This window comes from Myotis brandtii, unplaced genomic scaffold (genome assembly GCF_000412655.1).
Source record: "Myotis brandtii unplaced genomic scaffold, ASM41265v1 scaffold220, whole genome shotgun sequence".
Taxonomy (NCBI): Eukaryota; Metazoa; Chordata; class Mammalia; order Chiroptera; family Vespertilionidae; genus Myotis; species Myotis brandtii.
Window position 1 is genome coordinate 1799875 of NW_005358250.1, and position 24660 is coordinate 1824534.

The 24660-nt window shown below is 51.1% G+C and overlaps 2 protein-coding genes across 2 annotated transcripts in view; both read right to left on the reverse strand.

Annotated features, from left to right (window-relative positions):
* CLDN19 (claudin 19) overlaps positions 1–576 on the reverse strand; it is a 5903-nt gene extending 5327 nt beyond the window's left edge. The window contains exon 1 of the mRNA XM_005866062.2: positions 43–576. Within this exon, the coding sequence (XP_005866124.1) occupies positions 43–265 (223 nt within the window). The 5' untranslated portion in view covers positions 266–576. The remainder of the gene's footprint in view (positions 1–42) is intronic.
* A 6095-nt stretch (positions 577–6671) lies between these two features.
* P3H1 (prolyl 3-hydroxylase 1) overlaps positions 6672–24660 on the reverse strand; it is an 18671-nt gene continuing 682 nt past the window's right edge. Inside the window, exons 2-16 of the mRNA XM_005866064.2 lie at positions 24526–24659; positions 19883–20035; positions 18750–18939; positions 18412–18543; positions 17482–17621; positions 12480–12569; positions 12114–12166; positions 11821–11942; positions 9966–10093; positions 9744–9839; positions 9135–9285; positions 8425–8542; positions 7923–7998; positions 7508–7648; positions 6672–7159 (exon numbers count right to left, since the gene is read on the reverse strand). Of these exons, the coding sequence (XP_005866126.2) occupies positions 7004–7159; positions 7508–7648; positions 7923–7998; positions 8425–8542; positions 9135–9285; positions 9744–9839; positions 9966–10093; positions 11821–11942; positions 12114–12166; positions 12480–12569; positions 17482–17621; positions 18412–18543; positions 18750–18939; positions 19883–20035; positions 24526–24659 (1880 nt within the window). The 3' untranslated portion in view covers positions 6672–7003. The remainder of the gene's footprint in view (positions 7160–7507; positions 7649–7922; positions 7999–8424; positions 8543–9134; positions 9286–9743; positions 9840–9965; positions 10094–11820; positions 11943–12113; positions 12167–12479; positions 12570–17481; positions 17622–18411; positions 18544–18749; positions 18940–19882; positions 20036–24525; position 24660) is intronic.

Below are 24660 nucleotides of genomic sequence, written 5' to 3' on the forward strand. Positions count from 1 at the left end.
CACTCCCACCCCTCCTCCCAGCCGGGCTGGCATGAGGCCTACCTTCCAGGGCCAGCAGCGAGTCGTAGAGCTTGCACTGCACCTGCCCGGTGCTCTGGGAGGCACAGGACATCCAGAGCCCTTCGTAGAGGCCCACAGCGGTGATGATGGCGTCGCCCGCATAGGAGGACTGCTTCCACTGCGGGAGGGCTGTACTGGCGATGATGCCCACCCAGCCACCCAAGGCCAGGAAATAGCCCAGGAGCTGGAGGCCCGAGTTGGCCATGGCCCAGGGGAGGGGGCCGGGGCTCCCAGAGCTCAGGGCTGGGCCAGGGTCCCTGGGGGAGTCGGGGTCATGGCCAGGTGAGCCAAGCTGCTGGGCGGGGTGAGGTGCAGCAGTGGTCAGAGGCTGAGGAGAGGTGGCAGCCCAGCCGCAGCAGCAGCAAAGGCAGCGGCTGGGGCTCTAGAATGCAGGGGGAGGCCCAGGCGCTGGCATGGCCAGGGGCCCGCCCACAGCAGCCGGCTAAGCCAGGGCAGGTCCCAGCAAAGCTCCTGCCCAGCCCCCTGGGGGTGGGAGCTGGCTGTGGGGCAGGTGGGTGCTCCTGCCCCACCCCCAGGGACAGAGAAGGGAGGGGCTGGGGGAAGTGACCCTGTTGTCCTCAGGGCCTTTCTGCCAGGAAAACCCCTTTAGGAACCTGATGCCAGGGCCCTAAAATTCTCCTAATTCCTGCCCCGAGCACCAGCCCTGAGGGGAATAACTTTGCTCTTGGTGGCTGAACTGACCCCGGGGCTTCTGTCCTCTCTGCCCGCGGGACAGAAAAGAAATGGCATTCCAGTGTGCAGCAGGTGAGACTAGAGTAAGACATCAGGGAAAACTTTTTGGAGAGGACTGTGAGGCAGATTTGGAGAGGCGGGGCTGGGGAAGGGTGTTGGAGAGAGGGTGTCCTGGGTACCTGGGGGCCATGTGTAGAAAACCAGGGAGGCCAGACCAGGGAATATGCACCGTGGAGTCTGTTTACGATATGAGCAGGGCAGAGAGGGACCCATCGAGGCTGGGCCAGACCTGCCTGCTGGTCAGCAAGGGGCCTGGCAGGGAGGTAGGAGACAGCACCGACCTTCTGGCATCAGCCTGAAGGAAGGCAGACTGTTCAGCCCTTAATCCCCTTCTGGCTGGCTTAGCAGCTCCTGCTGGGGCCCACGGCTCTGCGCCCCGGCCCCCAGCTCCAGAGCAGCCTGGTGGGGAGGGAGCCGTGGCCTCTGCACATTCCTGGGGTTCAGGCTTCCCCCTCTTCCCACCCACCTTCCCCTCTCCCTCCCACCTCAGCTCCGCCCTCTGGAGCAAGAGAATATTTAACTCTCCTGGACCTCATTAGCAATCCCCTCACGTTCAGTGGAGTTCGGTTGTGGGTACAGGGGGAATGTCACAACCCTGCTCCCACTCCTGCCAGCTCCCTCCCCCAGCCGCCCCCTTCATCTCCAGGGGCCACCTGCTTTGGCTGGCCTGAACTGGGTGAATGCAGGGTCCTCCCCCACAGCCCCGGCCCCCCTCCACAGGGACCCGTCCCCAGCCTGCACCCTTGCATTCTTCACGTGGCTATGCAAACGAGAGGGTGCCAGGCACTGCACAGACAATGGCTGTCCTGTGTGTCCGCCCAAGGCGTGGGCCCCTGGTATGGCCTGGAGCCCCGGTCCTTGGGAGCTGGGGGAACAGCCAGCCCTCTGAAGGGTCAGGGGTGGGTGCTGTTTGGCCTGCAGTTTGGAACACTGGGCCCCCTGTGGCCCTCCCTGCTGGGAAGACCAGAACCATATAGATCTGTGTACTTGGGAAGGCCTGGGGTCCCAAAAATCAAGCAGAAGGTCTAAGCCAGGGGTGGGGAACATCTGGCCCAAGGGCCATATAAGGCCCGTGAAATCATTTGGTCTGGTCCTGCCAAGGCATTAGGGGGAGTTAATTAAATGTTTGACCAAATACAGCAGGCTCATTTTTAAGTGTGGCCCGTGAATGATGTTATAAATACCCAAATGGCCTGTGTCAGAAAAAAGGTTCCCCACCCCAGGCAGGCGCAGTTGTAGAGAAGTCAGTGCTAAGTTCAGATTCCTCTCCCCCCCTAGACAAGGCTGAGGCAGCACAGCCAGGGGGAGCTGAGGACATCGCTGGAGCCCAGAGTGGATATGCCTGGGGACCCACTGAGTACCTGGCGCAGGTCTTTGCACTTTAGTATCAAGATCACACAGAAACCAAGTGTCAGAGCCACACAGGCCCTCAAGACCATGGCTGCAATCCCGTCCGTCTGTTGATGAGTGAGGGAGCTGAGAGCCAAAGAGGCCACGTGCGTGGCTGTCTCCAGGACAAAGGTCGCAGGCTCTGAGGCCTTAGCGCAGGGGTCCTCAAACTTTTTAAACAGGGGGCCAGTTCACTGTCCCTCAGACCGTTGGAGGGCCGGACTATAGTTTAAAAAAAACTATGAACAAATTCCTATGCACACTGCACAATCTTATTTTGAAGTAAAAAAACAAAACGGGAACAAATACAATATTTGTATTTGGATGTGGCCCGCGGGCCATAGTTTGAGGACCCCTGCCTTAGTGGATATGTGCCCGAGCCTCCATCCTGACACCCCCGGCGCCTCGCTCACACTGGGACCAGAGACATCTATGATCCAGAATGACGCTCACATCTCCCCCTGCAGCCCTCTGTCCATCTCTTCTCTTTGTTATTTGAGGTCTTGAGTGTGTTCTATCCAAATGTCCCCGACGGCCTTCCCTCACCAATGTTCCAAGGCCTTTCAGGGTTCAGGTCCTGCTCCTGGAGTGGAGTTCCCCACCTGGCAGAGCTTCTCCACCCAGGGCTCCTACCACCAGGGGCCTGCCCCTCCCCAGCCCAGTGACTCCCAGGCATGCTGGAGCGCACCCAGCCTCCATTAAGAGCCAACTGGAAACTGCCCCGGGGTGTCACACCTCACTGTTTAACAAGTGTTTTCACATACATTACAAGAGGCTTAGGTCGAGCTTTACCTCTGCCGCTAAGGCTGTGTGACATTAGGGAGTCCCTTAGCTTCTCTGGGCCTGGTTCCCCAACTGAAAAGTTAGCGCCAATACCCCTTGTCCTGTCTGGTTCATGACAATATTTACAGAGATCAAATAATGGGTGAGAAGTGCTTTTGGAAAACATAATGTGCCTGGAAAATATGGCCAATGAGAGCTGTGTTCCCAAACACTCCCTCCTGGCCGGGTCTCCCCTTTGTTTGTGGTCTCCCCTTTGTGCCCTCGTCCCGGGTGTGGGTGGACGGACTGTGGCCGAAGACCCACTGCCACGCCTGCCTGGCAGAGCCTGGCAGAGAGTGGGCGCCGAGTAGGTCTGTGTTGATCATGACCGGCTGGCTTGAGGATGACCGTTTTTGCTGGAGCCCTTCCCCGGGTCCTCTCCCACCGACAGTCAGGAGGGTCTGACTCAGTTGGTTGCCATCCAGCACATTCTCTGCAGCCACCACCTGAAACATTGGAGCTGGTCTTACTGCCCCCAACTCAGGCTGACTTTCCTGCCGAACCACAGGCTTGGAATGGAGAGGACTTGCCCCAGGCCCCACAGCTAGAAAGTGGTGCAGCAGCAATGCCTGTACCCCCCCAACCCCCAACCCCCGCAGCGTCCTGCTTACCCAGCCAGGTCAGGCGCCCTGACCCCGGATCCCGGAATGCCCTGCATATTTCCACTCACAGCACTTGGTGTGTTGCCTCCTTCAGAGGACTGAGGACGGTACGAACCTCATGGCCCTATTACCAGCTCATTGCTGTGCCCCACGCCTAACCCAGGGCGGGATGCCCTCCAACTCACAACCACCGTGAGCACAGGCTCTCTCAATGCCTGTGCTGAGAGCTCTGCCAACTGCTGGGAGCCAGAGACCACGGTCCGCGTCCACATCTTCCATGTTTGCTGAGCTGCCTCCACCCCCTCTAGTGCTAGCACGGCTGGCTCTTCATCTGGAGCAAACTCCCGCATGGCTGACATGCCCTTGCGTGTGCATCACAAACACGGATGAGGCAATCGCACCCGCATCTCGCCCGGACCCTGCCGTCCTTTGGCCTTTCGTGACTTACTGAGACAGTCTGCTGTCTCCATGGGGTTAGCATCTGTTGAAATGATAAAGGTTATCTGCCTTGATGTAGAAGCTTCTGGAAGACCAGAATCAGGCAGGTGTAGTTTTCTGTAATATTGGGAATTTACTATGTGCTAAGTATTGTGCCAACTGCCTTAGGAGCATTCCCTTGTGAACATTCTCTCATATATATATTGATTGGCTGCCTCCTGCATGCCTCTCCTGCACACACTGGGGATCGAGCCTGCAACCCGGGCATGTGCCCTGACTAGGTCAATGCTCAACCACTGAGCCATGCCGGCCGGGATTCTCACAAACACCCTTGAGCATCCTGGGAGGTCAGGACTGCAAGCCCAGGTGCCCGGGGAGGAAGCGCACTAGAAGGTCACGCAGCTCCAAGTGGTGGAGTGAGTCTTGCCCACTCGGCACATGGTGAAGCTCATGTTCTTTCCCCTAATGTGGCCTCTCTCCACAGGGCGAGCACGTCACTACACAGGTCATGGGGCTAAAGGAGCAGAGACCATCCCTGCAGGATCACTCACAGGAGCAGAGACCATCCCTGCAGGATCACTCACAGGAGCAGCCATGCCGGCCGGGATTCTCACAAACACCCTTGAGCATCCTGGGAGGTCAGGACTGCAAGCCCAGGTGCCCGGGGAGGAAGCGCACTAGAAGGTCACGCAGCTCCAAGTGGTGGAGTGAGTCTTGCCCACTCGGCACATGGTGAAGCTCATGTTCTTTCCCCTAATGTGGCCTCTCTCCACAGGGTGAGCACGTCACTAAACAGGTCATGGGACTAAAGGAGCAGAGATCATCCCTGCAGGATCACTCACAGGAGCAGAGACCATCCCTGCAGGATCACTCACAGGAGCAGTGCTTGTCCCCCAGCTTAACAACACCGTCCGCTCGCTTCACATGTGCCTCCAGCTCATCTCTTTGGCCCCACGAAGAGCCAGACTCCTGAGAAGAGCTCTCTCTACCCACCTTCCTTCTCACTTGAACTCACTCCAGCCGTCTTTCCTCCACACTACCTCCCCGATACATCTCTTGTCCCTGGTCTCCATGTTGCCAGATCAAAGTGGGTTCAGTTCCTCCCCGGGGCTCAACCTCTCAGCAGCATCTGACAGCAGTTCCCTCCTCCGGAACCTCTCTCATCGGCTTGTCCCTTCGGGTCACCTGCTCCTGTCTGTTGGCTCCGTGTCTAAAGCCCCTGACACCTCCAGCCAGGCTGTCTTCTGACTCTCTCTCTGCACTGACCTCAGTCTCCTGGCTTTGACCACCACCCAGACGCTGATGATGTCTCCGTCACGCAGCCTCCTGCTGTCCCTGAACTCGACTCATATACAGCCAATACTCTATGGCATTTCCACTTGGATACCTAACGGGCTCCTCAAACGTCAGCATACTATGTGCAAAACCAAACTCCTGGTTTCTACATCACCCTCCCTCCTGCGGCCTTCGGCTGGAACCCTCCTCCATGCTCCTTTTCCTCAGCCATCCCATCCATCAGCCACTCCTGTTGGCTCTACTTGAGACCCAGAACCTGAGCTTTTTCACTGCTTCACCCCATCCACCCAGCTTCATCCCCTCCAGGGTCACGGCAGCAGTGCTGCTCTCCTTGTCCCCACCCTCCCCCAGCCCATTCTCCACACACATTCTCCGCGGAGGCCTTGAAAATAAGTCGATGCCGTCACTCCTCTGCTCAGAACCCTCCACGGCCGCGGGTCTCACTGAGTCAAAGCCCAGGCGCTTGCGGAGGCCAACAAGGCCCCGAGATTCCGACTTCATGCTGCCCTCCTTCTCGCCCACTCTGCTGCCACAGTGCCTCCTGGCCATTCCTCCCTCCTCAGGGCCTGACGTTCTTTCTTCTCTATCTCAAAGGATCACACACACACACACACACACACACACACACACACACACACACACCTTACCTGTCTGCCCCACTAAGATAAGCAGAGGGCAGGGACTTGTTTGGTTTGCTACCATATTCCCAGGACTGTAAGCCCGGGTTACTGTTGATTGGCACTGGGCTGTGCTCAATCAACCACTGGCTGAGTGAATCAATGAGCACTGAGTGCAGGCTCCCAAACTCACTGCCCTGGAGGGGGATGGGCTGTGCCAGAGGGGCTGAGTCTCCAGTTCCGCTCCTTCTCTGTCTCCTGAGGTGTGTGTTGTCCTGCACCCGGAGGCCCTGTGGTACGGGACTGAGGCCAGGCAGCACAGCAGGACCCACATGGGGCCAGCGTGCCCCCGCACTGCTGACCGCTGCTCCTCGCAGAGCAGGATTAGTGATAATCCCTGCCATTCGTCCAGCACATTCCAGCTCACCAAGTGCTGCCGTGCCTGGTGCTGCATCCGGGCCATACAACTGCCCACACGCAGGGCAGAGTGGGGACCGAGGTTCCCATCCTAAAAGAGACAACTCCGAGGTCCCCAAGGTTAAGGTCTGGCCTGAGCTGCACAGGAAGTGGCTAAGCAGGGTACTGGGCCTGGCCTCTTCCCACTGGGCCTGCGCCTGAGTCCTGCCCAGAGCAGTTTTTATCCAGTGAGACCTCTCGGGCAGGTGGGCATGTTTCTATTCTCTGAACAAGCTACTGAGTAAAAAAACACGAATCATTTATTCTTTGGTTGTCTACACAGACACTTAAATACTGTATCACTGTCACGCGGCTGCCTGAGCAGGCACCCCGTGGTGGCTCTGAGCCTGCGTCCTGAGCCCTCAGCCGTGTCGAGGGTAGCAGGCCATCCTGCCATGTCCACTCCAAGAGCAGTAGCACCGTGCGGGCGGCTGTGAGCAGGGTCCTTTCGCTGGGCAGCAGATGTAAGTGCCCACAGCTCCGTGGCCCTCAGCGGCCAGCCCGTCCAGGCCGCAGGCCAGAGTTTCCCACGGCGGGTCTAATCCCCAGTCCACGGTGAGCTGGACACGGTCAGAGCTCATCCTTGTGCCCTGACTCACTGCTGGGGACAGATTCCTCTGCAGGTTGGGGGGGCCCCTGCTGCGCTTCCTGGGGCTGCTCCTGGGGGAGGTCCATCTCTTCTGGGCTGAAGAGCATCTTCACCAGGTCGTCGGCCTGTACCCTGTCCTGCAAGGACAAACCCCTGCTACTCAGAGTGGCCTCTGGACCAGGTACTCACCGCTCAGGAGCTACTTCCTCAGTGGCCTCTGAGCTCATCTCCTTCCCAACAGGTCCTGCTCTCTGGGCAAAGCCAGCTGAGGTGGCGCGCAAAGAGGAAGCAAGAACCGGGGTCATTCCCCATCGTCCCCCGCCCTGGAGCCCCATTACAAGTAGGGAAGAAGGGCCAGGGAAGAGGAGGCAGTGACCAGGATGACACAGTGCACCTTCCATGTCTAAGCCATCGGCAAGGGGACTGGGAGAGGCGGAAGCAGAACAAGGGCCCTTCCAGGGCATTGCAGCACCAGCTGCCCTCACCCGCTCGCTGTGTCTAGCGTCCAAAGTGAACCACAGGGCGATGGCACAGCGCTGCCCCCTGGTGACGGCCTTCACTCCGTGCGGGTTTTCGGTGCCCGAGGAAAAGCCCACGGCCCTTCCGCACTGGGGCTGCACCTCTGCCTGAAGGGCACAAAGGGGAACACAGGACAGGCTGTGACCTGCCTTCAGAAGGGATATGGGGTCCTTAGCGTCCACGCGTGAGGGCGGCTCCTCAGCCCAGCTTCCCAAAGACCAGGCTAAAGAGCAAAGGTGACCAGAGGAGCGACCAGCACAGCAAAGCCCCCTGGTTGGGGGGGGGGGGGGAGAGCGCTGGCCACTAGAAGACCAGGTGGCTGTTCTGCCCTGCACTCTGAGGGTTTCTGTCTCTCAGGGATGGGGACAAGGACACACTCACTGTTACTGTCTTGGCATCCAGTTCAGTGAAATAAAAGTTTCCTCCATCGAAGTCTCCATTTAGGTAAAGAATGGCACTGGGAAAGGCAGAGAGAATCTCAACACAGACTTTCTCTTCCTCCCGCTCCCCAGACAACCCACAGGTCCAGTGCCTTCATCTCCAAGTGCTCTCAACCAGCAGCTAGAGGGGCCTTTCATAGGAAGAAAGCCTTCTAGAGCCTTCTTTGAAGCCTCACAAATGACTCCAACCGTCCCATCCCTACCCCCTTGCCCCAGAGAATCCACCATGCCCTTCTCTGGGGGACTTCTGCACCAAGTCCACCTCTTCCTGTCCTCATCACACTACACTGTGATGATTTCCTTGCTGTCTGGCTTCCTATCCAGAGGGTCTGGGGACGAGGGATTGGACTCTGGGAACAGCCGCTCCCAAACCTGTGTGTATGTATAACTGTTGGGGGAGGGGCACAGAGCAGGGCATGGGGGCTCAGAGGGCGAGCGGGCACCTGTAGTCCCGGAAGGTGTAGGCAGGGGGCTCCTTGATGCACACGAGGGCCTCAGCGTTCAGGATGCAGTTGTCCACGTGGACCGGGTGGCTACTGTCCTTCCTCTCAGCCTGTGTCTCTGGGACCCAAGTGACACATGTTAGCGCTGAGGTGCCTCAGGAGATATCACAGCTCTCCCGCTGGCATGGCGGGGGCGGGGGGGTGCTTCCCAAAATGAGTCTGGGTCCTGGGAATACCCAGTGAACAAGAGGGTCTCCAGCTGAGCTGTATCAGCCCAGGGGTCAGGACAGCATCACATGCGTGTCCAATCCCATCACTGAGAATCACTGGCCTCACCAAACTCTCGAGTGTAGTTCCCCATCATTTGGCTTCTGAGGCCCTCACCAGCCTGATCTGATTGCTCCCCCTTAACCTCACTCTCCAGAATGGCAGCTTTCTTAGTTCCCCAACTGCCGGGTTGCTCAATGCTCCTTCGCACATCCTGTTCTCTCTGGCTTGAACAACCCTGTGCGCTCAACTGCTATTCATCCTGCACAACTATCATCACCTCCTCCAGAAAGCCCACCTGACTGCCCAGGTAGGACGACTGTAACTGCCTCAGCTGTATTATCACACTAGGCTGCCACTTATTTGGTTACGTCCTCAGCATCCAGTCAGGGCCCGGGCACGGCATGTGCTTAGCGAAGGCTGCAGGGGTGAAGGAGGCCCACCTTCGATGGCTGTGCGGCACACCAGGTGGGAGTAGGAGAAGTAGAGGGGGGTGTCCAGGCGGAAGTAGGACTCCATGACACGCCGCACTTTCTCCGTCACGTTGTAGTACAGGTGGGCACTCTGCAGAGGAACTTTCCCTTCCTGTCCCAGCTGCCAAGGAGACCAGTGGTCAGCTGCCCTGAACGCCCCTTGTGGGCCAACAGGGACCTGAGGCCCCAGGCTCCTCATCCCTATATCAAAGGTGCAGTCTCTCTGCTTCCCATGCACAACACCCCAACGTTTTCTGCTTTCCCTCGCTCTCATAATTCTCTTTAAGAATGATTTGTGCACGTCACGCAGAAGTGCGGGCCCCTGGAGTCAGCGTTCTTCAGAAAGCGCTCACAGCTTTGGATATTGGTCTTATCCTGTTTGCCTCATCTTATTACTCTTGGTCTAACAGCCAAAATTCCAAAGTGAAACTCACTCAGCTTAATTTACCCTCTCTCCATGGCAGCTGGAATGTGGACAGGAGACATCTTTAACCTTTTCTCCCACCATCCCAGTTCTTGCCCCAAACCTGGCCTCCCCTCCCCCTTCCCTCGCTCTAGAACACTGAGCACTGCCTCTACCTTGAGGGCTTTGAAGACAGTGACGCCATAGAACTTTTCGTTGGGGGTGTGTGGGGAGGTTTGGCCCCGGTAGCCATCACCTGATGTTGCTGCTGCCTACAAGCCCAAAAACAGGTGGAGTCAGCCAGGGCAGTTGACCACCTCTTCTCAGGCCCCAGCCTCGGGGGCACTGAGTGGGGGAAGCCCGGCTCTGGGGAGAAGGTGTGGTCACTGGTCCCTCACGTTGGTCAGCCTCTGCAGCTCCCGGCATTCATCATCAGAGATCAAGCCATCCATCACCACCCGCTGGGAGCCATTCAGGACTTTGGAGTTCATGGTGAGATGGATGCCTTCATAGAGCAGGGGGCCACCTGCAAAGCAATGACAAGACTGGGCTAAATCCAGCAGCCACTCTGTGCAGACTCCATCGGATACTGCTTCCCTGTAAAGAACAGAAATTCCAGTTGTTTCCTGTTCACCAGAGAAATCTCCCATTTGGTCACTTCCAAAGGCAGGGTGGTCCAAAGGATAGAACTTGGAGCTGAAAGAAGGGAGAGCCAAGTTCTGGTCCTCGCTCTACTCCTGACCAGCTGCTGACTCTTTAGGCCTTTACATTCCTAAAACGAGCTCCTGAATCAGAAAGAACTGGGTTTGACTCCTGCATTAATGAGCTGTGTGACACTGGCAAGTTACTTAACTTCCCTGAGTCTTACTTTTCTCGTCTGTAAAGTGGCATCTACCTCATGTGATGTCTGTTTGATATAAATAAAAATACAAATTAAATCCTTAGCATAATACTTGGCACAAAGTATATGCTCCAAAGTGTAGCTACCATCATCATCACCATCATTTATTTAATATGAGGATCTTACAATCTGCCCAACCCACCTCCTGGGGAGTGAAGAGAATCAAGACAAATACCACTGAAAGCACTTAGAAAACAAAGGAAATCGGACACATTCTTTTCACATGCCAGTCTTGTTACTAGTAAATTAATCACTTTTCATAGAGCAAAGCCCAGTGCTTCTCCTATTTCGCAGGAGTCTCTCTGTGCTGGGAACATACTAGAGACTCAATCCAACTCCATCTATTTACTGAGACCGCAGCGTGCTAGGCAAGGCAAGGGGTTAACTCCTGCAGACAGCACCTGTTTCAACAATTACACAAACAACCAGCATACAACAGACCTTGTGAAAACACAAAGAATTTCAACAGAAAGGGGTAGGGGGTCCCAATTCGCCAGGGGAGGCATTGCAGGGTGTACCTGAGCCGCCTCATAGGCAGAGATGAGAGGAAGTAACTTAGGAGGAGGGATGGGCATGAACAAAGATTTGTGGGCAAAGAGAGGATCCAGGAACAGGAGCAGCCCAGGTGGGAGGGGAGAAGAACATAGGGTTAAAAATCAGAATCCCTGTGTTTGGAAGACTGATCTGACCCTGGTGTGGAAAAAGGCAAGGACAGACACGAAGAGGGACGACAAGGGCAGACAGGAGGTGCTGGGCCTGAAGCAGGTTTGAGGCAGTGGGAAAAGAAAAAGGCTGAGCCCTGACCGGTTTGGCTCAGTGGATAGAGCATCGGCCTGCGGACTCAAGGGTCCTGGGTTCGATTCCGGTCAAGGGCACCAAAAAAAAAAGAAGAAAAAAAAAAAGGCTGGGCTGAGAGGAGAAACAGAGCAGAGTCATGGGTAGGCCTCCTTGGAGGACTGGAGGGGAAGGCCTCGGGGGCAAGGAGGGCAGAACCAGAGGAGACCTGCAGATTTTGAGGCTTAGTGACAGGATGCATGGTGGACTTTGGGAGAAAACAGTTTGGAAGCAGTGAAACGGTAAGTTTTGCCCTATGAATACTTACTAAACTAGTGTCACTGTGACAAGAGTCTTATTTCTTTCACAAAAGCCAATTCTGAGTGCCCTTCCCAGATGGAAGTCCTGTTGGCGAGTCAGGAGGGACACCAAGGCAAGGTGAGGCCTGGCCCACTATGGCTTAGATCCTGAGCTGGCTCACCGTGAGCTTGGCGCATCCAGGGCGCATCCCGCTAGTGCGGGGCAGCTGCCTTGCTGCCTCCACAACAGCCGCAGGGCCCAGAGCTCTGTCCTCTCACCTTCCCGGGTCAGCCTGCTCACATCCAGCGACTCCTTGGTCTTCTCTTCCACAAGCGTCTCAATCTCCTTCATCAGGTTTCCAATCTCCTGGGAGATGCGGGCGGCTGTTTCCCGTTCGGACCTGTGAGCACAGCTGCTCTGAGGACTGGATTCTGGGTCTGGCCCCGGCTCCCACCCCAACTTCCCAGATTGGACCTGCCCACCCCTGGCCAGGAGTTCACATCTGCCTGGGCTCAGAAGCCTCAGTGCTTCCTCAGACCGATCCAAGCATGCAGTTCTTCAAGGTCCTCACTTCTGTTTCTCTTGTAATCTCTTGGGAATCACCTCTTCTGGAGTCCATGAGTCCTAAGGGCAGTTCGGGAAAAATTAACAGTGTAGGGTGACCTACTTACGCTTCCAGGTCTTGATGCATAGAACAGGGTCTACAGGAGAAGCCTCCTTATCACCTTCGTGGTCCCAGGAGATGAAGTGAGAGGTCTATGAACTCTAGTCACCTCTGGCTAGCTGCCCAGAATTCCCCTTTGTCGTTTTCTGTCTCATCCATGGGTTTCAAGATCCCATGTTTGGCTCACTCCCTGGAGTCACACAGCACACCACTCACCCCATCCCTTGCCCCCTCACACTCTCCCATCCCCCCAGCTGCTGTGCCCTGGCTCACCGGATCAACAAAGGGAATTCCAAAAACATCATAAGCAAAGAAAAGCAGTTCTTTCTCCAGTAGGCTTCGCTGTCGGTACTCCTGGGCGCTCTGAAGAAACAAAGTAGAAGAAAGTCCTGGAACCTGGCCCTGTCCGTTAACTCTCGGGGTGCCCCCGGGCTTTCTACACGTCACTCCCACTGTGAACCGAGGCTCCTCTCCATCACTAGTGTGTCAGTTCCCCAGTCTGGGACCAAGTCTCACTGCTGTGCTCACAGGCTCCTCCCTCATGGCTCAGGAAGAACCTCTGAGGGTGGCATAACCAGGCTTCCCTTGAAGGGGAAAACCCCCTTCCTCCCCCCAAACCCCCATTAATCTCCAAGACAGAAAATCTGATGATTCTCTGGAGACGTGAAAATGCTTCTCAAAGGAGAGTTCCTTCTTGATTTCTGCAGCTTAGTGCTCAGAAAGGAAACCTCAGGAAGTGAATACTTGACTGTTACTCCCTGCATCCTTATAGCCAACTTTGAGATCGATACTATTATCCTCATTCTACAGATGAAGACACCGAGAAGCAGAGGGGATAGACGATTTATTTTAGGGGAGACTTTAGGAAATGGTAGAGCAGGGACCTGCATTCAAACCTTTCTGTACCATAGTCTTTCCAATCCCAAAGCCCATGTGCTTTTCATTACACCACTGCCTCCCCTCAGACTCGGGACAGACCATGCTCCTCCCTGGAGATGGGCAGCTGCAGCAAGAGCAGCGGCTCTGGCATCTGGCCTTCCCACAAGTGCTCACAGTAGGGCTTACCCAGGGCAGGGAGACTAAGTACCTTCCGGGTCACATCTTTCCCTAGGTGCCCTGCTAGTCTCCAAGCAGCAGAAGGAAGGAAAAGGAAAAGAAGACATTGTCAGTTGAAATAAAAGATGAGGGCAGTAAGGAAAATGTTACTGGTGTCAGTGAGTCCTATACCATCTACTACTGCATTTACCCAAGAGGAAGGTGGGAATTTCCTCCTGCAGAATTTAAGTGATTGGCTTCCTTTATCAAGTGCTAGACACCAAGCTAGATATGTTATCTCATCTAACCCTCCCAATAGTTGTATGAGGCTGCTAGGGAGCAGATCCCCCTTCTACCATTTATTCATTCCACACCAATCTACTGTGTCAGGAACTGAGCCAGTGCTGGGATAAAACAAGGAGACAGATTTCGGTCAGCACTACCAGCCATTCGCCACTGTGCAAGTTAACTCATCTCTTGGTGCCTACATGTCCTCATCTCTAAAATAGAAAGAACAGCGCCTACCTTACAGGGTGGCGGTGATGATTAAGTGAGATGATGAGTGTAAGGCACCCAGCACAGTGCTTGGCTCAACAAATGCTAGTCACCTTCTTCCCAGAAGGGGAGTTCTAGTTAAAAATGGTAGTTTGACCATATGAGCTTATTTTCCTTTCTACCTCAGACTCACTAATATGATCGTAAAAAAAAGAAAAAAAAGAGACTAGAAGTGCCATCTCAAATCCAGACGGGCACCATCTAGTGGCCAAAGAGGACAACTACAAGGTAACCCTCTCCCTGTGGGAGGGGATGGCCAGAGAAGGACGATTTCTATTGGAGATCTCGGGGTTCCAAAGCTAGGAAGAACCTTGGTATTTTTCTTCAGGGTAGGCTGGTGACCCCACCCTCACCGAGTGTTTGAGAATCAAAGGAAATAAAAGCCGTGAAAGAATTTTGTAAGCTATAAGATGCCACACGCATTTGAAAGGTGGTGATTTTCAATAGTGAGCGCCACAACAACCAGAATGGGAAGGCTGTTACTACCACATCATCTACTTCCTTCTCCCAGTGACCAGAGAAAGAATGAGCTACCCGGATGGAGTCCCGGCAGAGGAAAGCATCCCGTGTGTCCCCGAGTTAGGTGGACAGCACCATGCATGTGTCTCCCACGCTGGAACTTGCTGCCTAATTAGGTAGGAAGAGGAGGGAGGAGTGAAAACACCCCCACCTCCTGCCACCTCGTCCGTTCCCCTCTTGTAGCCACTGCCTCACTCAGGCCTCTTGGCTCCTCTCTGCACCCCCAAGTAGCTTCCAGCTGGTCTCCTGCTTCCAGCACCTTCCCATTCTGAGTCATTCACCGTCACATCCTGTCAGGCTACTGCTTAAAACCACTGTCTGCCTCATGGAACAGAGTCCAAGGTCCTGGTGGAGCACTCAAGACCCCTTAAAATCTGACCCTCCCCGGCCTCATCTCTGGTAATTCTCCATTACCACCTTTCATTAATATGGGACAATTGTCCATGTTGTTTGCACATGCTGCTCTCTGTCTGAAAGGACCCTTCCTGCCTCATTCACTGACTGAGTTTTGTTTTTTTTAAAAAAAATATTTTTATTCATTTCAGAGAGGAAGGGAGAGGGAGAGAAAGATAGAAACATCGATGATAAGAGAGAATCATTGATTGGCTGCCTCCTGCACGCCCCCTACTGGGGATTGAGGCTGAAACCCCAGCATGTGCCCTTGACTGGAATCAAACCCGGGACCCTTCCGTCCACAGGCCGATGCTCTATCCACTGAGCCCAACCAGCCAGGGCTCACTGACTGAGTTTTTTTAAACCAAATGTCAACAGCACTTTTGTGAAGCATTCCCTGACTCACCAGCTGGCTGCTTTTCCTCCCTGCTTCCACTAGAGCTTGTACTCACTATCTACTATTATATGCACTAGAGTTCTACAAATTTTGGATTACATGTCTTTCTGTACCATCAATGCCCTAAGGTGTGTTTTAGATGACATTGAAAAAGACATGAGAGTAATACATTTACAACTAAAAGAAATCCACAGAGTATCAACAGCCATGAAAAGAAACATCAGTCTTCTCCCACCCCTGACCTGTAGGCTCAGGCCTCAGGGGTAATCCTGATGAACAGTTTTTTATCAGACTGTACAGAAAGATTACAATTTAAAATTTAAAGCATATATATGTATTAAAAAAACAAATAGGATTTAATATATTTATTTATTTTAGATATTTTTTTTTCTTTACTTAAAATCATATCACGGGAGATAATTTCATATTGGTGCACAGCAATCTGCTCATGCAATACAATAGTCTTGTAGGTCACTGAATGAGTGTATCATAATTTATTTAACCAGTCTCCAAATTGATGGTAGTTAGCCTGCTTCCAGTCTTTTGCATTTAGCAGGAATGTTCTGGTGCACATCTGTGCATACTTAGCTTTGCATGCCTGTTCAGTACAGCCGCAAGGTAAATCTCTGCAGTCCCATTGCTGGTTAAATGAACAGTCCAATTTACAGTCCCACCAACAGTGCAGGAGTGTGCCTGCTTTCTCACCCCCTATATTTCTCTAATATATTTGCTGTATAAATAACTGAGTGGCCTCTAGAGTAACTTTTGCCATTTACTCTTTTTTGACAAAGTGAAAAACTGGTCCAAAGTTACAGCCATTTTTACACACACTGTAGACGGGGTGGGAGAGGCCAGTAAGGACACAGGTGATTGAATGCCACAGTGATAAGACACCCGTTTCAGGAGGTGCTGAGTTTGGAGGTGAAGAAACCGGCCACCTGCTACATGTGTTCCAGCACAAGACCCCCGTGATGCTACCCGTCCACACAATACTTCGTACACACTTGTACCAGGCCTGTCAGCTCACTATCTCATTTGACCCTCATACTCATTCTGTGTTGAAGACAGAACGAGAGCCATAATCCCATTTTATAGAGGAAGAAACAGATGCAGAGGGGCAATGCAGAGTGCTAGGATCTCCACGATGTGCTGAAGATCACGCGGCTAGTAAGTGGAGGAGCGAGGATTTGAGTACAGACTAGTGACTTCAAATACACCTCATTGGCCCTAGCTGGTTTGGCTCAGTGGATAGAGCATTGGCATACGGACTGAAGGGTCTCAGGTTCGATTCCAGTCAAGGGCACATGCCCGGGTTGTGGGCTCAATCCCTAGTGGGGGGTGTGCATGATGTGAAGATCACGCGGCTAGTAAGTGGAGGAGCGAGGATTTGAGTACAGACTAGTGACTTCAAATACACCTCATTGGCCCTAGCTGGTTTGGCTCAGTGGATAGAGCATTGGCATACGGACTGAAGGGTCTCAGGTTCGATTCCAGTCAAGGGCACATGCCCGGGTTGTGGGCTCAATCCCTAGTGGGGGGTGTGCAGGAGGCAGTCGATCAATGATTCTCTCTCATCACTGATGTTTCAATCTCTTTCTCCCTCTCCCTTCCTCTCTGAAATCAACAAAAATATATTTTTTTAAAAAACCAACAAAACATCTCATTGCTCTGGGTTCAGGAAGGAAAGGGTCCAGGTTCTGAGCAAGGCATATACACAAATATCAAGGTTTATAGTATCAAATTCAGTAAGTTAAAAACAGCAAACTTTTTGTGTTTTTAATTATAAATATAATACCCATTCATTGCAGGAAATTTAGAAAACATAAATAAGCGAAATACAAAAATCACCCATAATTCTACTACCCAGAAATAACCATTGCTAATATTTCAGTGCATTTCATTTTGGTCACTGCATTCCATAGACTTTTCTCCTTGTTTTGGAGGGAGATAGAAATAATGCCAAAAGAGGGAGAGATCAGACAGTGGCAGAAAGAAGAAGGGATGGGGAGGAAAATGGAGACAGAAAGCTTGTGAGTGAAAAAAGCATGATGTTAAAAATGATAAATCTTGGCCAAGTGGTATCAAGTTTCAAAGTAGGGGGTGCCAAAAAGGGGAAAGGCGTGCTGCTTTGCAGTTCTGCTTTTCTTTGACAACTCAGAGAACATGCATCTCGGCCCAGATCATGCTAATTAATTATGCTAGTTAGGGCTCCAGCAGCTTCTCCATGCTTCCCTTGCTCCCTTAGTCTCTCAGTAACAAGTGCTTAGTGCACTCCCAGCCGCCCAGGCCCCTGTCCCCACCGTGCACAAGCAGTGCCAGCTCCCCTCCTCCACCCCACTCTGCCCTCTGGTCTGGTTCAGCTGGAACGTCTCTCACCTCTCGGGGGCCAATGGATCTGGCTTGCTCTTCCCCAAGCATGGCGGTATAGTAGGCCAGGTTCTGGTTCATCACCTCATCATTGGGGAAGAAGAGGAGATAGGTCTTCGCACATTCAATAGCCTGTGTATAATTCCCAACTGCAAAGGGAAAGAAAAATGGCTTTGAAAGGTCTAATTCTGGGTGCCAGGAACCACCAGTGTTCATTCTCAGCACAGATTTGGGGGGAGACCTAGAAGAATAATATTGAAACAAAAGAATTTGAATCCTCTGTGTACCCTCATTTTTAAAAATTCACAAGTAATTCAAACGCTGGCCTCCAAATTAGACCACCTTCAGGAATATTCCTGTCTTCCTACTTTCTTTTCCCTATGGATTTTCAGAAGAGAGGGGAAGATGATAATAGCAAATCGACTCTTCGTTGGTATGTGTTAGTTTATAGTTGAACTATAAACATCATATACTCAGGAATATGCTGTAATGCTTAGCACATAGTAGGAACTCAGTAAAGATCTGCTGACTTGCTTTTCTGGATATTGATAGACACACACACACACACGATCACACACCTGCTCCAGAGCATCAGTGCTATACAAGGAGGAGGGCTGAGAAATGTCCTGTGAGCTGGTTTAAATGTCCTATGAGCTGGTTGTCCTAGCCTTGCTGTAACAATTCAGCTGTAAAATTAGATTATAAATGTCATGGAAGGGATGAGAGGGAGTCCTAGAGCTCCCTCTCCCAGCTTTCCAGGCTGCTGGTATGGGCTTCCTTGGCTGTGGCTTGTGACACAGCACCCAGGGATCACCTGGCAGGGTGTCTTCCAGAGCCACAGAGAGAAGCCAAATGAGTTGAAGCACAGCAGACACAAGCCCTGCCTGCCTTGCTTTCGGCTTCTGACTCAAAAGCAGCAAAGAGGAAAGTCGGCCTTACTGTTATAGTAGGCAAACTGCAGATAATTATAGTGCGACGGGAGGAAGTCTTCAAAGGGCTTCTCTCGACTTGGGTGGGAAGCCAGCTCCGTGACACAGTTCTGCTTGCAGCTGAGGACCTGGATGTAATGATCTGAGAAGAATCAAAGAGGGGGAATAAGGTCAATCTTCAGGTCTCAAATTCCGGTTAAGATGAACAAATTCACGCGGAAGCAACTGTCAGTCAGATTCCCAGATTTAAGAGATTTAGAAATGAGAGTGAAGATGCTGTGCGTGTGTTATCACGACACCATCCTTAGAGCTGAGGTAGGGCTGAGGGCTGGGCTCTGAGCAGCGCACCTGTGATGGCCTGGAAGAGGTCAGCGTTGTACTCCAGGTAGTTGTAGCCGTCATAGTCGTAGGGTCCTTCGCAGAGGGCCCGGCACTCCTCCTCCGCCACAAAGTACTGCTGCAGCGCCGCCTCGAGGTGGGGCACGGCTTCCTGCGGTTGCTCCTCTGAGTAGAGTCGCACTCCCAGTCGGAACTGGTCCTACTGGGAGGAAGCAGTACCCAATGCAGGCCAGATGGCCCTCTCTCCTACTCCCCCCTCCCCCATCTTCATGAGTGTCCTCATTTCTTGCTCATCTCAGGTTATGAATGGAAAGGGTGGCCGCCATATAATGAAGACCTTTTGTAAATGGTCTTGACTTGCTTCATTTGAAATTTAAAAGCATTTAACTAGATCTAGATGAAAGATGTGGGAGTTGTCATTTGTTTCACTTTTCTGTTGGGCTAAAGTTTTCAAAATAAAAGTTTAATGAAAAAAAAATTTAATTCTTAAATGTTAGAATGTGGTCTGTGGCGACGACAGCAATCTTCCCAGCAGTGAGGGACTTGGGCACTGCAAGCAGCTGATTACAGACTCTGCTTTTGCTGTCTGTGGGACACAGCTCCCATTCCTGTGGACAACAACCGTTTTCATTTGTCACAGAATCACTAAAAAAACAACCCCAGACCCGTGTGTAGGTGTATAATTCAAAACTGTATATGGCTGTAGAATGTACTAGGTGTGCGCAGTTTACTTTTACAAGAAAAACCTACATAATAAAAAAAATTGTGACTAGTAGATTAAGACAATCTCTGCATGATATGGACTATCACACAGCCATTAAAATTGTGTTTTAAAAGAAAATTTGAAGACGTGAGAAAAGGCTCATGATACAACGTTAGTTCAAAAAGGATGATGAAAAATACACACAGAATATGACATCAAATTATGTTTTAAAATCACATACAGAAGACTTAAAATATAGGCCAAAATATCAACTACTGGTTTTCCTAAGATGGCAGTATTATAAATGATTAGTTTCTGTTTTATACTTCACTGCAATTTTCTAATGGTATACAACAAACATACATTACTTCTGCAATCAGAAAACAACCCTAGTAAGTATCACTGTGATAAAAAGAAAGAAGGAGATAAAGTTTTTCACCATATGAGGTTTGGCCTCAAGATCCTTGAAGTCAGCCTCCTTCACCCCAGACATGGTCTGGTAATAGTCTAGGTTCTGACGCATCTCCATGTGCTCAGGATTGCCCACGAAGAAGGTGTGCGCTGCTGCTACGGCTTTCTCCAACTTGTTTATCTAAGAATGAAGCACAAGAACATGATTCTCACACCCAAACCCTGAAGGTGTGTGTCCACATGTGCCGTCCACAGTAAACAGGAAATCGCAGCCTTCCTGAGCCTTCCATTCAGTGTGCCCCCGCCCCTGTCCGCCCCAGAAAACACCTATGGCAGGAACTTCATACCAGAGATTAGAAGCACAAGGCCCTGGGCAGATTTTCAGTTATTCCCCAAATCAGGATTAGGGGCGTTCCAAATTACAGGAGGTAATGCTTCAACAGTGTAAACATTCTATTTTAAAACAAAGGTCATATTGTAGAAGGAACACTATAGAAGACTGACTGCTCAAATAATGTATTCTCAAGATTTACATGTACTGACTGAGCTGAAGAAAATCCAAGGTTTTAAGAATTTATTTAAGGTTAGAGGAGAAAGAGCAGTTAACAATCAGACCATGTCTAAGAAAGAATATGCTTAGAAAAAGTGTCTAGTTTGTTAATCCTCACCTGAGGATATTTTTCCTTTTTTTTTTTTTAAGAGAGAGAAGGGGGGGAGAGAGACAGAGAAACGAGAGAGAGAGGCACACGCAACTGGTTGCCTCCAGCACGCCCCGATCGGGGGAGCCAGGGATCCAGCCTGCAACCTGCAACTGAGGCACGTGCCCTTGACCAGAATCAAACCCCAGGGTTTCCGGGACCCTGCAGTTCAAGGACCAACGCTCTTCTATCCACCGAGCCAAAATGCCCAGGACAAAAAAGAGTGCTTTTTTTTTGCATAAAATGACACATTCAAGGAAAAGGTGGGTGGCTGAAAAATACTAAGGTCCTCTACAACAAGCATGTCAAACTCGCAGCCTGCGGGCCCCATGCAGCCCACAACAAATATTTTTGCTGTGCAGCCAATATAACGGTATGTAAGAAACATTTTAAAAAATATATATTTTATTGATTTTTTACAGAGAGGAAGGGAGAGGGAAAGAGAGTTAGAAACATCGATGAGAGAGAAGAGCACGCCCCGATCGGGGGAGCCAGGGATCCAGCCTGCAACCTGCAACTGAGGCACGTGCCCTTGACCAGAATCAAACCCCGGGGTTTCCTGGACCCTGCAGTTCAAGGACCAACGCTCTATCCACCCATGAGCCAAAATGCCCAGGGCAAAAAAGAGTGGTTTTTTTTGCATAAAATGACACATTCAAGGAAAAGGTGGGTGGCTGAAAAATACTAAGGTCCTTTACAACAAGCATGTCAAACTCGTAGCCTGCAGGCCCCATGCAGTCCACAACAAATATTTTTGCTGTGCAACCAATATAACGGTATGTAAGAAACATTTTAAAAAATATATATTTTATTGATTTTTTACAGAGAGGAAGGGAGAGGGAAAGAGAGTTAGAAACATCGATGAGAGAGAAGCATCGATCAGCTGCCTCCTGCACACTCCCTACCGGGGATGTGCCTGCAACCAAGGTACATGCCCTTGACTGGAATTGAGCCCGGGACCCTTAAGTCCGCAGGCCAACGCTCTATCCACTGAGCCAAACCAGTCAGGGCTATAAGAAACATTTTAATAAAAATTTTGTAACTTAATTTTTACAATATCCTGTTATATATAATCCTATATAATAAAAGGGTAATATGCAAATTGACCCTAACAGCGGATGACCAGGAACAACCAGTCACTATGACGTGCACTGACCACCAGGAGGCAGACACTCAACGCAGGAGCTGCCCTTTGGTGGTCAGTGCGCTCCCACAGGGGGAGCTCCGCTCAGCCACAAGCCGGGCTGATGGCTGCAAGTGCAGCGGCAGTGGTGGGAGCTTCTCCCACCTCCTCCGCAGTGCTAAGGATGTCTGACTGAGGCTTAGGCCCAATCCCCCAGGGAGCGGGCCTAAACTGGCAGGTGAACATCCCCCAAGGGGTCCTGGACTGCGAGAGGGCAAAGACTGTGATGAGAGATCCCCCCAAGAACACAAATTTTCATGCACCGGGCCTCTAGTTATTAATAACGAACTACAATGTTTGCTAATGACTGATAATTATAATCATGTTGCATTCATTTCCCTTATGCACCTTATGTGCAGGCACACCATTTTTCTCCACTAATACTAGCAGCGAATATTTTAGCAGCCAATTGCCATGTCATTAGTCTTGTACTGACTGACCTGTTTGGTGCGCAACAGGAAATATTTCGCTTTTGGAGAACAAGAAAAATAGGTTTATTTGTGTTATGCTTATTAATTTGTGCAGTTATTCAGTGTCTGGTAAGTTAATGTTCAAGAAAAAATATTAATTTTTATTAAAATGTTCTATTATTTTATGTTAACGATTACTCATTTATTTCAGCCCTTCATATTCAGCATGTCTCTATCAAAATAAACCTATGTTTCTATGAAAATTGAAGCTTTTGTTTTTTTGCGGCCCACCTAAACTTAAACCTTATTTGGCCTGTGTTAGCCTTTGAGTTTGACATGCTTGCTCTACAACATCCAGGCATGGCATCTTCAGACTCAAAATCCAGGACTCATGAGGTTATACAAATATCTGAAGGGAGGGGGGGCAGGGATGTGCTACAGGCCACAATAATGTCCATAGCAATGGACTCCAGCATATCAAAGTTACACAGGTTCATATGTAGAATCCAAACTAAATCACTGATGATTTAATGATTAACTAATGGGCAAATGAATTAAAAAATGCAAAGTATTTAAAATAGAGCCTGTAACCTTAAAATAGCGGTGACCCAAGGTCAATAATCACTATCTCTGTTCCTCAGTTCCCTTAATTATAAAATCATAAATTCTCTTAAGTCCATTCCTTTTATGGATTTATTCTCCCTCCCATCTTTCAGCATTGCTCTTGCTTTCTCTGTTCTCCCCCATCTCCTCACTCCATCCCCAACCCTTTAGTTTCCTTCTCTCATGTGAACAACTGCACTCATCTCCTAATGGTTCGCCCCGCCACCACTTTCTCCTCCTTCCAAGGCTTATTCACATGGCTTCCAGGATCAGCATTCTCAAACCCACTTCTGATGATGGCTCCCTGAAGCCTACAGAATTCTCTTCCCAGTCTGGCCTCACTCTACCTGGAACAGGATGCTCTCTAGCAATATCTAGAATCAGCTTCAAATGTCATCTCTTTTTTTTCATATATTTTTAAATTGATTTCAGAGAGGAAGGGAGAGGGAGAGAGAGAGACAGAAACATCAATGATGAGAGAGAATCATTGATTGGTTGCCTCCTGGAGGCCCCCTACTGGGGATCGAGCCTGCAACCCCGGCATATGCCCTTGACTGGAATCAAACCTGGGACCTTTCAGTCCGCAGGCTGACGCTCTATCCACCGAGCACACCAGCTAGGGCTTTTTATCAAGTCTCTCTAATTTCTCTGAGACAAAGATAGATCTCCCTCCTCTGTGCTCCCACAGTCCAATGTACATATCATTTCAGTAACCCTCATTATAGTGATTCTTAACAGCAAAGCAAGACAAACAAAAAACCATAAAGTCTAGCATTTTAATTACTTGCACAAGAACTGGAATGTAGTAGGTATTCAATAAATGTTTGTCAAAGACTTTTAAAAAGTGCTGCTAAGTGACATGACTAAAGATAGCCCAGTTGTTTTGGTTTCAAACCCAGTACTCTTCTGCGTAATTAGGGGAATGGAGAACTGTGTACACAAAATATTTGTGGAAAGGTGGAAAGCTGAGCTTCCAAAGGTTTTCCAAGTCTCTCTTCAGGTTGAATTGAAAGCCTATCAAACCATGGACATAACAGATATAAAGCACAGCTCCTTCTTTTTTCACCCAATAAAATGGGGCTAATAAGTAGTACCTACCTTACAGGATATTGCCAGGATCTGGGCATATGAATTAATAAACGCAAAGTATTTAAAATAGTGCTGAAAGTATGTGCTGGCTATCATCCTCACCATCATCATCAGGCAGGCCAGGAGCGCTCCAAATCCACGTATACTTGGACTTAAGGCACTCTGGAATTCCTAAAGTTACTCATTTCTTTGGAAACCTGACAGACTCGCCAGAGGGTCCCCCACAGGGAGGGGCCAGACAGCCCCTACTGGCGACGTGGCAACCTCACGTCTCGAGAGAAAGCTGTGGCACTCAGGCAGCAGGAAAAGCATCACTGAAAAACGAACCGGAAGGAAGATCGTGTAGAAAGGTCCGGGCTTCTCTCTCGGACAACTACAATGAAATCAGGATGAGAAACCCAAGCTGCCACTTTGGGTCCCTTTAGGAAGCCTGTCGGGGAAACACGGGCCACGTTTCGGTTGATGGGTGCCCTAACCCCAGGCTGGACCTTTGGGGCTACCATCTGACTATGCGAAGCGGGCTAGGCAGGTCTCCCAGCAGGGTCCTCGCCCTCCCTGGGTCTGAGGAGAGCTCCCGGGCCGAGACCACCTTCCCTCTCTGCGGATCCCTCCCGGGCCCCCCGCCAAGTTCCCCCGGGTCGCCTTCAACTACGCCCAGAAGGACCCCAGCCAGCGGACAGGTCTGCACCTTGAAGTAGGCGACCTGCAGGTAGTTGTAGGGGCTCCGCTTGTGGAACTCCAACTCCAGCTCCTCGCTGAGCGAGTGGGCGCCCGGCGGTCCCAGGCAGCGGCGCAGACAGGCAGCGCGGCGCAGCAGGCCCCC